Here is a 14,372-nt window from a genome sequence, read left to right on the forward strand (position 1 = left end):
TTTATAAACCAAGTGTGGTTTATAAAATCCCAGCACTCAGAGGGCAGAAGCAGGTGGATTTCTGTGAGTTCCAGGCCAGCCTGGTCTACATAGTGAGTTCCAAGTCAGCCAGAACTACATAGTGAGACTCTGTCTCAAAAAACCAAAACTAATAGTAATAATAATAATGAAATTTTTAAAAGGAGGAGGGGCTGGATAGATGGCTGCTCCTCAGACGACTCGGGTGACTCACAACCTTCCAAAACCTTCTGCTGGCCCCAGACATCCAAGTGGTGGGCTGCAGGAAAAAACACTCACATATAATAAATGTAAATAAATAAATTCTTAAAATTTTATTTAAAAAAAGACTGCCCAGCATGTGGCCTGGTTTCAGCATTATTTTAATAGAGTGAAAAGAATAAAATGGGGCAGAAAACTTGCTACAAGAAGAAGTAGGAGTATTTCCTGAATACTGTGTTTTTTCTAGGTGTAGCTCCAGCTGTCCTGGAACTCACTCTGTAGACCCGGCTGACCTCAAACTCAGAGACTCACCTGCCTCCGTCTCTGAGGGGTGGGATTAAAAGCGTATGCTACCACAACTGGCTAGAAGTGTAGTTTTCAAAAAAAAATTTAAAGACACAAGGCTATAGTTGTGGCTCAGCATTTAAGAGTGCTTGTTGCTTTTGTAGAGAACTCAGATTCAATTCCCATCACCCACGTGGAGGTTCACAGCCATCCTTAATTAACTCCAGTTCCAGCGATCAGCTGCTCTCTCCCAACTTCCAAGGGGTCCAGACATGAACATACATATGTGCAGGCGAAAAAAAAACACATAAAATAAAATGAATAGTTCTCAGTTCATTTTTAATGAAAAGCATGACATGCAAATGCAAAATAAACATGGGGGTTGGGGATACACTTCAGTGGAAGAACACTTGCCTGGTATGATGAAGTCCTACGCTTATCCCTGGCATCCTCAGATACATAGCTAGATCGAGACCAGCACAAACTAGATGAGACCCTGTCCCAAAGCAAATAAAAAGTAAACACAGGATCAGAGACGATTTTACCAGCAACTGTAGAAGTCAGAAGGATGGTAAAGTAGATCCTAACAGCTTGTGAAGGATCTTTTCTTTTTTTCTTTTTTCTTTTTTTTGTAGCCACCCAGAAGAAGGAAACAGAATATTGATTTCAGACAATTGGATTGACAGCTAACGTGGCTAGGTGTGGAGTTCTTATTTACTCTAATGTCCATCTTTTTAACTCATTGCAGAAGGCTGACCCTTAGGAAATGCCAAGGCTGTAAGCACAGCTAGACAATAAAAGAGGTTCATTGCCTAAAGCAAGTAAGGAAAACACTGGAAATGATCCTCATGATAGTATTCTTTCCAATAAAATAAAAGGGCTTTTATTATTATTTATTATTTTATGCATCTTTATACAGGAAAGGCTCATTACATGTTGAAGTGGGCACATCCTTGAGCATGCCCAGTTCACTTCCCTCACTCTCACCTTCTCTTTCCTGCTTTGTCCCCCTTTTCCCAAATAGTCCCTTCTTTTATGTATTACACACACACACATGCACACACACGTGCATACACATACTTTGTATGCATGTGTGTTCATGTGTGTACATGCCCATTCATGGATGGATATGTAGAGATCAGAAGGGAACTGTATTAGTTCTTTTCTATTACTATGAGAAAACACCATAACCAAGTTGTTGTTGTTGTTGTTGTTGTTTGTTTGTTTGTTTTTCGAGACAATGTAGACCTGGCTGTCCTGGAACTTACTCTGCAGACCAGGCTGACCTCGAACTCAGAGATCCACCTGCCTCTGCCTCCCAAGTGCTGGGATTAAAGGTGTGTGACATCACTACCCAGCCATAGCCAAGTTTTATAAACTCTTATAGAAGAGCTGAGTTGGGCTTATAGCTCCAGGGAGTTAGAGTCCAGGATGGTGGCGTGAAGACAGGGTGACGGGTGACAGGCAGCCGCAACAACAGGTGAGAGATTTTATCCAGAGCCACAAACAGGAGGCAGAGCGCACACTGGGATAGGAGTTTTTTGAAACATCAAAGCCCACCCTCAGTGACACACTTCCCCCACCAAGGCCACACCTCTTAATCCTTCTCAAACAGTTCCACCAACTGGGGACCAGGCATTCAAACGTATGAGCCTGTGGGGGGTCAATCTAATTCAAACCACCACAGCAACTTGGTGTGTCTTTTCTCTTCAAACGCCATCCACCTTGATTTTTGAGATAGGATATCTTCCTGGGACCTGGGGCTCACCAATTAAGCTAGGCAAGCTGGCCAGCGAGCACAGGGGATCTTCCTGTCTCTGCCTCCCCAGGGCACACACTACTATGCACAGCCTTCTGCTTAAGTGCAGAGGGATCAAATTCAAGGTCCCCATGGTTGTACAACAAGCATTTATTTTCTTTTGGTTTTTTGAGACAGGATTTCAGAGTGTAGATCTGGCTGTCCTAGAACTCACTCTTTCGACCAGGCTGTCCTCAAACTCACAGAGATCTGCCTACCAGCCTCTACCCACCAAGTGCTGGGATTAAAGGCATGCACCACCACCACCTGGCTATGCAACAAGCATTTTATTAACTGAGCCATCTCCCTAGTCCCTATTAGCTCTAAATTCAACAAATGAGAGATTCTATATAAAGTTTTTCTGTATCTGAAGCATTTGGCTTAACATAACTCTAGCTCCACTCATTTACTGACATAATTACAACCATCTTTAGATTATCTGAGTAAAGTTTCATTGTGTATATGTTCCACATTTTCTTTACCCATCTGGGCTGGCTCCATGATTTGACTTGGTGAATATTGCTGCAGTTAACACAGAGGTTGTGCTGGTTAGTTTTATGTCAACCTGACACAAGCTAAAGTCATCTGAGTGGAAGGAGCCTCAACTGAGAAGAGGCCTTCATAAGAGTGGGTGTGGCACGCCTGTAGGACATTTTCTTAATTAGTGATTGAAAGAGAAGGGTCTAGGTTTTTTGTGGGCAGTGCCACCCCTGAGCTAATAGTCCTGGGTGCCACGAAAAAGCAGGCTGAGCAAGCCAGTGGGAGCAAACCAGTAGGCAGCACCTGTCCACGGCCTCTGCATCAGCTCCTGCCTCCAGGTTCCTGTCCTGACTGAGTTCCTGCCCTCACTGCTTTTGATATGAGTGATTATATGGAACTGTGAGTGAAATAAACCCTGCCTTCCCCAAGTTGCTTTTGGTCATGGTATTCTTCATAGCAGTAAAAACCCTAAGACAGATGCCTTTAATCCCAGCACTCAGGGAGCAGATCTCCGGGGCACTAGAGTTGCAGACTATAAGGAACTGCCACGTGGATGCTGGGAGCTGAAGCTAGGTCCCCTGCAGGAGCAGCAAGCCTCATGACCTGCACAGCCATCGCTCCAGCCTGTCCATTTCTGCCACGTGGATGCTGGGAGCTGAAGCTAGGTCCCCTGCAGGAGCAGCAAGCCTCATAACCTGCACAGCCATCGCTCCAGCCTGTCCATTTCTGCAGAGCAGAGCACGTTGTTTCATGCAGCTGTCTAGTTATCCCAACTGTTGGGTGAAGAGACTGTCTTTCTTCAAAATATGTCTTTGGCTACTTTCTTGAAAATGATGTCACATGATTTTACTTCTGGGTTGTGTAGTCTATTACACTGATTTATGTGGTTTTGGTTTGTTTTCATTGGAATTTGTGGATCACTTTAGGCCATAGTCATTTTCATTATGTTAATTCTACCAGTTCTTTAAGCATAGGAGTGAAGGGGACCCCTGCATAGTGGGCAGGGGAGCTTTCTCCTGAACTCTGGTTTACAAACCACACTCAAACACTTGTTTTCACAGAGGTCATTTTTTTTGTTGTTTTTTGTTTTGGTTGATTGGTTGGGTTTTGTTTTGTTTTGTTTTTTTTTTTTTTGGTTCTTTTGAGACAGGGTTTTGCCATAGTTTTAGAGCCTGTCCAGGAACTAGCTCTTGTAGGCCTCGGACTCACAGAGATCTGCCTGCCTCTGCCTCCTGATTGCTGGGATTAAAGGCGTGCGCCACCACCACCTGGCCAGAGATCATTTATTAATTGGAGAACTTAAATTCTTACTCAGGCAGAAAAACAGGAGCAAATGACCTTGGAGGTGTAAATTTTTTGGGGGGGGGGCTGTATGTCTATGTGAGGGAGTTGAATATACTGGAACTCGAGTTACAGACAATTGTGAGCTGCCATGTGGGTGCTGGGAATTGAACCTGGGTCCTCTGGAAGAACACCTAATGTTCTTAATCACTGAGCCATCTCTCTAGTCCTAACAGGTATACTTTTTAAGAGAAGAATGGGAGATCTGTGTTAGAATGGGTTAGGGTGCTGTGGTAAAGGAAATAGAGGTGAGGAAGAAGGAGAAGACAAGAGAAAGGGGACAGTGATATTTGTTCCAAGGGGACAAAGGGCTGCCTCTGGATAGAGAGGAGACAGACGTAGCATATAAGCAAATGGCGGTTTATAAAGGTAAAGGGGGAACCATGTTAGGACAAGGTGTTTAATTTAATTGGATATGTTAATTAGGTGAACCAAAGTGGGCTTCTGATTATTTGACAACTTTGGTTGTCAACCTCAGGAGGAGGAAGTGGTTATGTAAGGGAATAGTCCTTTGTGGCTAGCTTTAGGAATGTAATCTAATGTTTTTTAGGAAGGCAGAGAGAATAGAGGAGAAGGGCAAGACCTGCCAGAGCCATATTTGTCATGATCAAGCTGGCCAGAGTTCCTTCAGGAACGTCTTTCCTGATATGATTCTGCACAAGAGGAACCTTGGCAAGTGGGGTCTAAACCATGGCAGATGAGAGCCCATGGCAGGTGAGGGACAGACATGCCATGCAGTGGGAGTTTCACTGATATAAGGGGAAAGAGAGAGAGAGAGAGAGAGAGAGAGAGAGAGAGAGAGAGAGAGAGAGAGAGAGAGAGAGAGAGATCAGAGAGCAGCTTGCTTCTTTATTCATAACAGTGGGAAGAGAGTGAGAATGGGCAGAGCTTGTCTCTTAAAGGGACCTTTTGCACCAGCCTACAGACTAGGAAATGTGAAGTAGGAGCCTTAGGACCCTGGGCTGACCAGGATACTGCCTGAGTGCATCCTTGATGTAGGTGAGTCTTCTGTCTATGTGTTACTTTCTTTGGTTAATAAAAAACTGCCTTGGCCCTTTAATAGGACAGAAAATTAGGTAGGCAGAGTAGACAGAACAGAATTGTGGGAGAAAGAGAGCAGAGTGGGGCAGACGCCTCAGGCATTCGCCATGCCTCTCCTCTCCAAGATGGATGCAGGTTAAGATCTCTCCTGGTAAGCCACCACCTTGTGGTGCTAAACAGATTACTAAATATAAATATGGGTTAGTCAAGATGTGAGAGTTAGCCAATAAGAGGCTGAAACTAATGGGTCAAGATATGGGTTAATCAAGATGTGAGAATTAGCCAGTAAGAGGCTAGAGCTAATGGGCCAAGCAGTGTTTAAATGAATACAGTTTGTGTGTTGTTATTTTGGGTAAAGCTAGCCGGGTGGCCAAGAGCTGGGTGGCGGGAAGCGGCCGGCTGCTCCTTCTACACATCCTCCCAAGTGACAGGGGCCAGCATAACACCTGAATCCTAACATTTCCATCTTCTACTGTCTTAAATTTTTTTTCAGTGTCTTAAAGTTTTCATTGTACAGATCTTCCTTTGGAGAGGCTGTTGTTTTCCAATTGTCTTTCTGGCATCCTTTAAAAACCTTGGGTTTCAATGGGTGCACAGGTTGTCCAGGTCTTCTATTCAGTTCCATTGAGCTACATGTTTATTTTTGTGTCAGTATCAGGCTATTTTTGTTACTATTTACTCAAGCCAGATACATGACAGAGTTATTGTGATTATGAGCACTTTTGTTTTGGTTTGGTTTTTTTAAGACAGGGTTTCTCAATGTAGCCTTCGCTGCCCTGGAACATACTCTGTAGACCAGGCTAGCCTCCAACTCACAGATTCACCTGCCTCTGCTTCCCGAGTGCTGGGATTAAAGTCGTGCACCACCACTGCCCAGCGAGCACTTTCTTTCCAGACCTCAGCTCAACCTTCCTAATGCTGTGACTCTTTAATACAGTTCTTCATGCTGTAGAGACCCCAAACAATCTGCTACTTCATAGCTGTAATTTTGCTACTATTATGAATTGAAATGTATATATTTGATATTTAGGGTATCTTATATGCAACCTCTAAGGGGGGTTCGACACACAGATTGAGAACCACTACTTCAGGGCAAGGAAAGCTGGCTGTCAATAATTCAGTGATTTATGGGGCTTATTCCTCTCTCTAAATACCTCATTCTATGTTTGAGCCTCATTTTTTACATAGCAAAGAACTATTATTATTGTTCTCTGCTGTGGCATCCCATTTCTGAAGAGAAATAATGTTTAAAACCTGAGACTGCTCCCCTGCAGAGATCTAGTCTTACTCCTCCCCGTGCTGTTCTTAATAAACTGAGTTTCCCGGCTGTGGTGTAGTCTCTATCAGAGCCATGAGTCCATATGTCCCCAATTTTCCTGTACGTGCCACTGCATGTCTTTCTTTCCCTCACTTGCTACAGTCAGGTCAAAGTGCCAAGAAATGACATGCCATACTCCAGCCATTGCATCCTTCATGGCTGAGCCCATGATGGAAGGGACATTGGGAGTTACTACCTTCTACAACTTAAGGATGAGGTTTTCTATCTTTTGGCTTGGAGTGTTTTTTTGAGTCAGGGTTCTATAATCCTAGTTAGCCTAAAACTCTCTACACAGACCAAAATGGCCTTGAACTTGCTGTGATCTTCCTGCCTCTACCTCCGATAGGATTATAGGCGTAAACCACAATGCCCAGGTAGGCTACCTATCTTGAAACAAAATAATTCACTAGAACAAGAGGTACTGTCTGGGAAGTTGAGGAAGCCGAGTGTATGTGTATTGTGGACAAGGACACAGCCATATTAAGGACCCAGTGCCTCACACACATGGGAATGGCAAAACTGTCCCTGTACAGATGAGGTTCAGAGGGACAGCAAAGCTTCCTCTAGTCCAAGTGTGAAAATACTAGTGTTTAGGAATGACTCATCAGTGTGTGTGAGCACTAGCAACTACAGCATCTTCCTTCTGGTTGTTTACAGCTGGAGACTGCTCCCCTGCAGAGATGTACAAGCTGGGTTTCACTAGTGTGATAAGTCCTGGTGCTCTCTTAGTGCCAGCACAGCTCACACCACGTAAAGTTAAAGCCTTCCTTTTTGTTTAAACAGAAAAAGGGGAGATGGAGGAGGGTCATCTGTCTATGTGTTACTTTCATTGGTTAATAAAGAAACTGCCTTGGCCCTTTGATAGGACAGAAAATTAGGTAGGCGGAGTAGACAGAACAGAATGCTGGGAGGAAGAAGGCAGTGAGGCAGACGCCATAACTCTCCTCTCCGAGATGGACACAGGTTAAGATCTTTCCTGGTAAGTTACCACCTCGTGGTGCTACACAGATTAATAGAAATGGGTTAATCAAGATGTGAGAGTTAGCCAGTAAGAGGCTAGAGCTAACGGGCCAAGCAGTGTTTAAAAGAATACAATTTGTGTGTTGTTATTTCAGGTGTAAAGCTGGCTGTGCGGGAGCCGGGCGGGAACGCAGCCCGTGCTCCTTCTACACCCTAGCCTTTCTGTGTCACTGTGTCTGCCCTTCATCCCTCACTTACCAGTCAGGTCAAAGTGTCAAGCACCTATGGATGCAGAGACACTGGAAATAGCAAGCTTCATTAAATAAAATGTTGATGTTTCACTAAGAGATGAAAGCAATAAAGCCCTTTCAGCAACTCTCTCACGATTGGAAGGATATATAGAATGGTGATAAATCATATAAATTTTATTTTCTTTATACTTTCTGGTATGTTTAAATGAATTTTTTTTAGAAGAAAAAATTCCTAACACTAAAGTACATGGAGCATGGAGTCTCTTCCAACTTTACTTGTGATGAGATCAATATCTAGAATACAAAAAGAACTTTTTAAATCAAATACCAACATCTCCAGTTAGCTGATCAATGAGCAAATAAACTGAAAAGACAGTTCTCAAAAATAATTACAAATAGTTGTATTAACAATTTAAAAAATTACTAATGGCCAATAAATACATAAAAACACTGTTCAACATTCTTAACCATCAGAGAAATACAAATTAAAAACTATGATGAGATTGCATTTCACCCACTCAGACTGGCTATCATTAAGACAAAAAATGCCATTGAAAATGTGGGGGAAGAGGAGCATGACACGCTGTGGGTAGGCTGTATTAAGTGCAGTCACTATGGAAGTAAGTATGGTGTTTCCTCGGTGAAAACAGAACTACCTAACTATCTCCTCCTGGGGAGACACCCAGAGGAATCTAAACACACAGCAAGAGACCTGCAAAATACAGCGGAGCCAGTCACCACAGCCAGACTAGCCCACCAGCAGACACACAATGGCATTTTACTCATCCACACAAAATGGACCTGTGTCGTCATCTGCAGGAAAATGGATGGACCAGGAAACCATGTTAAACAAAATCAAAGCTGGGTGTGGCACACACGTGTAATTCTAGTACTGACTAAGCCAGGAGGATTGCTTCAAACTCAAGGCCAGCCTGGGCTAAAGAGCTCCAAAGATAGGAGGGATGACCCAGTGGTTAAAGACTGTTGCAAAGAACCCAAGCTGGTCCCGAGTACCCACATCGGGTGGCTCAGAACTACCTGCAACTCCAGCTCCAAAGGAATCCAACCTCTCGGGCCTCTGAAGGCATCTGCACTTTATGTATACACACACAAATTAAATAAATGTATTTTTTTTCTTAAAAAATAAACCCTTTCCACAAACACCATTTTCTCACTCAGTGTAGTCTTTACTCAAAGCGCGCGCGCACACACACACACACACACACACGCACACACACACACACACACACACACACACACACACACAGCAACTATCACTGAAGAGGAAAGAGACCAGAAGGGGAACAGAGGGCCATGGGAGATAAATATATATGATGAAATGTCATAACAAAACCCATCATTTCCTAACACAAATAAACTAGTAATAAAAGGAATGAAGTGTTGCCTTGTTTGACAAAGTGAACGTTGAACTCATGCTAAGTCAGATAAGCCAGATACAAAAGATCACAATTCTATTTATGTAAAACATCCAGAATGGGTGAACCTACAACAAGAGAAAGATTGGTGATTACTATGGGCAGGGAGAAAGGGGAGTGAAGGAGGAGCAACTGTTTAATGGGCACAGTTTGCTTTCAAGTAGAAAAATATTCTAGAACCAGGGGAAGTGATAGTTGTCCAATATTATGAATACTACTGAAATGTACACTTAAAATGCTAAAATTTAAGACATCAATTTCATTTTGTAAAATGCTGCTTACAGATAGACAGGTCTTACATGCACAACTCCGTAGGTTTCAGCAAGCACACCATCCACAAACCCAAGCTTCCTTCTTCACCACTGCCGCTTTCAACACCCACGGCTGAGTTCCCCCCAAATTTCAGTTAACTGTATATATTATGTCTTCCTATGTCTGGCTTCCCTCAATGCTTTGGGTCACAGGTAGATATACTGTCTTTATAAATTACTTCAAGGATTTAATTGTGATTAACATCTTATGCTCACACATGTCACATATGCAAGTTGCAATGGCTTTACCCATTCCAACTGGTCACAGCTCTGCCTTTCAATCTTAGCTGTATTCCTGTTATTTCCTTGTGACCATGGTTTTAATGTCTATACCTCATGAAATGGGAGTGTGTGTGTGAGTACGCACATGTGCGCTGTTTCTTAGCCAGCTTTGGGCCAAGGAGTACGGCTCAGCAGTAGAGCACTCGTCTAGCACTGTCTGAGACCTTGGGTGAGATATGCAGCACTGAAAAAATAAGAAAAAAATTTTTTAAAGGAAAGAATATCAGCTTTATTTAATTATGTATATACTCATTTCAACTGTACAATTTTGATGTCTGCCAACTATATAAAGTTATGACAACCACAATTAAGACAAGAATACTCCAATGTAGCTCTCTACAACCCCCAACCCCTCAGTCATCTATAGGCAATAACTAGGCAATCCCAGGCAGTCCCTGCTGTCTGTGACGCCCATGTCCTTTTCTAGAATGGAATCAGGAAGCACAAACACGTTTCTGACTTCTTTCACGTAGCCCAGTTTTTCCTCTTATGTCTAAACTGTATATATTGAACAGATGTGCTCATCTATTCTTTTCTGACCACATGTTCTTTCTAAACAGCCAAGCTGGCAATCAATGAACCTGTGCATCCTTGCCAACAATACAGGCATTTCTACCGATGACTGCATTTCCAGGCAGGGACATTTCAGTATTTGAGCCTATTAGTGTAAGTTTTACTTGTGCCCCTGGCAGCTGATAGGGCTCTAAACTTTCAAGCTAACTATCTTGGTCAAATCCACAGCTCTCATCTCCCATGGGCAGAATCAAAGTGAGTTCTCCAGTCCATGTGGGGGTTGGTTCTAGGACCTTCCAGTATCAAAGCACACAGATGTTTCAATCCCTTAGGAAAATGGAGTATCATTTGCCACATTTAACCTGCGCACATCTCTGGTGGACTTCAAATGGTGTCTAGATTATTATCATACTCAATACCTTGCAAATGTTAAACAGTTGTGTACTGTTTAGAAGCACCGACTGTCGGACACAGCCACCACAGGTCTGAGAACATCTGCTAAGCTGTTACAGCTCTGAAACCCCTGGTACTGTTGCTGCAACTCCAAGGATATGGCTTGATGATCATTGATATTTTAGGATTTATTTGAAATCTACAATGCGAGGCATTTTTTCTTTAGATGTCTTACACCCAATTTAATCCCCATAACTACATCCAAGAGATTGATATACCTGGTAACTAAACTGAAATTCAGAAGATAGAGAGACATTTCAAATGTTGACCGGTGGTATTCCCAGTCTCTGCACATCTGCTGGCTAAGGCACAAATGGGTCTTAGACTGATGTCGACAATGCTGTGATCTCTCCATCAGAAACTCACTAAGACCGACCTAAGACTGTTTGCTGCTCCCACTATCTGAAGCTGACGAAGGGAGGTCCAATGAGTCCACACAGGTCCCCAGGTATTAGAGGAATGTTCAGGGCTAGGCGTTGCTGGAGAGGCTGGATCAAAATCCCAAGTGACAAAATACAGCTCTCTGAAAGTCACTGTTTCCAGGCCCAAAGCAAACTAAACACGAGCAGTAAGCAGAGGGAGCCTTCAGCACTAACAAGAAGCCAACAGGGGATGCTCCCTAGCAGCCTCTCATCACCTTATTCCAGGTAACAAATTCTGCTGCAGGACATGGAAATCGCTGTGTGTGGATTAACCTTTAATTCAGCAGTGCTGAGCTGCCGCAGAAACCACCGAATGTTCTTTGGCTATGGCGATGGGAAGTCACTTTCAGCAAAATAGATGCCATCCCGAGAATGGACCCGAAGTGACACCATCCCAACACCGTTGCTAGGTCCACACAGCAATCCTCTGGTTCCTATTTGATTCCGAATCTTCTGTGCTGTTAGTCTAAGACACTAGGTACTCACTCACTCTTATTATTCTTTGTCAATCAAGGTGCTTAGGATAACCAAATTACCAATTCACATTCATATTCAGGATACTTAATGTTCCCCTCCCTGGGACAATCACATGCTGTAAATATTAAACCGGCCAAGAGATTCCATGGGAATGATGAAGAAAATTGTGCTTTGATGAGCACTAGGTGAAGAGCAGTGAGGGTCTAGAAACTGTTCTGGCCTCTTCTAGGATATCTCTGTAGCTGTGCCCCTTCCTTTAAGGAAGAGCTTTACTGGTCTGCCTTTGCTTCCAATGTGCTGAGATTAAGGGCATGAGCCACCATGCCATTTCAAGGGGAGATTTTTACATTTCTTGCACAGAATAATTCTCAGTCCTTTTGTTTGCTTAGATTTTTCACAACCCTGCAGGGTAGGTCTCACATTCACACTACAGTGAAAAAGACTATTTCATTCCTTGACTCAGGAGCATTTGCTTCTGTTCTTCCAGAGGCTGGGAAAGCTCTTAACTTGGGAAAACAACTGATGCATTCTGATAATTCTGATGTATTCAACTACACTTCCAAATTTAAAACTCTCAAAAACGATTACTTTTTAAAACTCCCTCAATTCAACCGAATATTATCTACTGTTAACTAGTCAGTGCTAAATATGCAATGAAATAATTTACCAAGATTTTATTTTCTTGAGAATGAAAGGTGAGGCAATACATAAACCCTAATTTTTCTCCCACTAGCAAAACAGACCCATAGACCTTCAAATGTAAGGAAGATTCAATTCAGTGTGTGGCTGGGCACAACAATGCACAGACTATCCTAGCATTTGTGAGGCAAGCCTGAGTCACAAAGTGAGGCCTTTCCTCAGAACACAAAACAGAAACTGCCAGTGTACTGCTGTCTCATCAGGGGGTCCCCAAGTCCCTCTCCCTGGTGGACCCCAGTCTGCTGCAATGCTGGTCCTTCTATGCAGTTGTGTGGTTGGACCCTGACTGTTAATGGGAACTGAGGAAAGTTCACTTTCAAGGAATAAACTGGTTCAATTAGGCCTCTGCCCAGAGACATGCATTAGGCACAAGGTTGCTGAGTGGAGGCCTGTTTTCTCTTTGTCACGTGTATACTAGAATACTGTAACCAGGAGGACAAGAGGGTGTTGGCTATTGATATCAGACTTTCCAGAACTCTCCCTCCCACTGCGGACTGATTTTGCAGTCTTTATCATTGAACAGAAAGTACTGCTGAGGACTTTGCTATCCAGCTTGACAGTCACTTCTACCTACTCTGTAACCTTGAACCCAGTCAGGTATCCATGCCAATTATCCACAGGACTCCAGGACCCATAAAGAAAGAAGTTTTCCTCTTTCCAAAACTCAAAAGAATGAGTATAAGATCAGGGTGAGACTGAGTTGATGGGCTTCCAACCTGGTGTGCAAAGGGCAGACATGGGGCCAATTGGCTTCTTATGTGCTCCACTGCTAGAAAAACTAGAGACACTGTAGGTCCCAGGGAGGAGGAGTGCTAGGCTACGGAAGACCATAGTTTAGTGAAACTCTTCCCACCTTGGGCTTCCTTAGGCTCTACTTGCCCACAGTGGGGAGAACAGCAGTGCTTCTGGTTCAGAGGCCAGTGTCCTTGGAGAGTTGTGTGCACAGTTCACTCAGGCAGTGTTTATTTGGTGCTCAGTGTTTACTGAGTCCAGAAGGGAGGTAGATTTAGCTGAATATTAACTGTCAGAGATGAGAAGTCTGTCCACAAAAATGATTGTGCTAAAACCTGCCTGCCAAGGCACCAAACCCTGCTCAAAGCAATACTGATTAAAGACTCTCTGTGTTGAGAAGACAACAGCTTGTTCCACCCTCCTCTACACAATCACGATTAAAATCATCTAGGCTCCTTCTCTGGAGCCCTGTGAGATGCAGAAGATAGAGGGGCTACTGATTGGGTGGAACATTAACTGAGATATGTTATGGAGGTCACCCCAAGACCAGAATGCCAGGAAATGGGTGCAGCCTGTCATGGTTTCCCCTGCTTGTCTTGTTAAGACTAGGAGTTTCTAAAAATGGCTCTTCAAGACAAAGATGTGTAGGGAACAAAAGACCTAAGGAAATCAAGACCTTAAAGGAATCCCTCTCAATTACAGAACAAGAGACTTTTGTCTGTTTAGCACGTTTTCTCCTCGTGAGCAACACTCAAGCCCTGCATGAGGGCCTCAAATAAATCACACATGGCTCTCAGAATAGAAACCAAACCCTGCTTTATAAGGCTGCTTGGCCATCACTGGCATCTCTACTAAGATATGAGGTGCCAGGCAGGAAGTGAGGCGACAGAGGGTGAACCTTCTTTACCTTCTCCCATCACCACCCCCCTCCAGCCCTCCAGATGCCCATATCTACAATAGAACCACTTCAAAAAATACTCTGATGAGGGGCAAAGTGGAGGGGGAGAGAGGCTCAGGCTGGTCAGCAGGTTGGTTCCCTTGAGGTAGCTGAGTGCTCCCACGCAGGAGACCAGTCATGGGCTCACAGCAGTCAGGAGGGAGTCACTGGCTGACTGGGAAGCGGAGGAAGCAGAAAGTCTGGAATTCTGCCCAGAGTACTTGAGTACAGGTAACACCTGGGTAGAGCGGTTGGGCTGTTTGCTGGTGTTCTCATTGTTCTTTGAGGATGAAGTCTTCCTGGATATGCGGGAAAGGCCAGCTTGACTCTTCTTGGGCTTAGATGTTGTCCCATCTTCAGAGGATGACATGTTTCCATCAGAGCGGCTTTGCTTTCTGAAGGAAAAAACATTGCTGA

At 43.7% G+C, this 14,372-nt stretch overlaps 1 protein-coding gene across 2 annotated transcripts in view; it reads right to left on the reverse strand.

The window, feature by feature from the left end:
• Positions 1-9,937: 9,937 nt before the first annotated feature.
• Ttll4 (tubulin tyrosine ligase like 4) overlaps positions 9,938-14,372 on the reverse strand; it is a 41,070-nt gene continuing 36,635 nt past the window's right edge. For both annotated transcript variants that reach the window (XM_038339052.1, XM_038339050.1), the window contains one exon: positions 9,938-14,350. In XM_038339052.1, coding sequence (XP_038194980.1) covers positions 14,092-14,350 — 259 coding nt within the window. In that variant the 3' untranslated portion in view covers positions 9,938-14,091. The remainder of the gene's footprint in view (positions 14,351-14,372) is intronic.

Source organism: Arvicola amphibius, chromosome 8 (genome assembly GCF_903992535.2).
Source record: "Arvicola amphibius chromosome 8, mArvAmp1.2, whole genome shotgun sequence".
Classification (NCBI taxonomy): Eukaryota; Metazoa; Chordata; class Mammalia; order Rodentia; family Cricetidae; genus Arvicola; species Arvicola amphibius.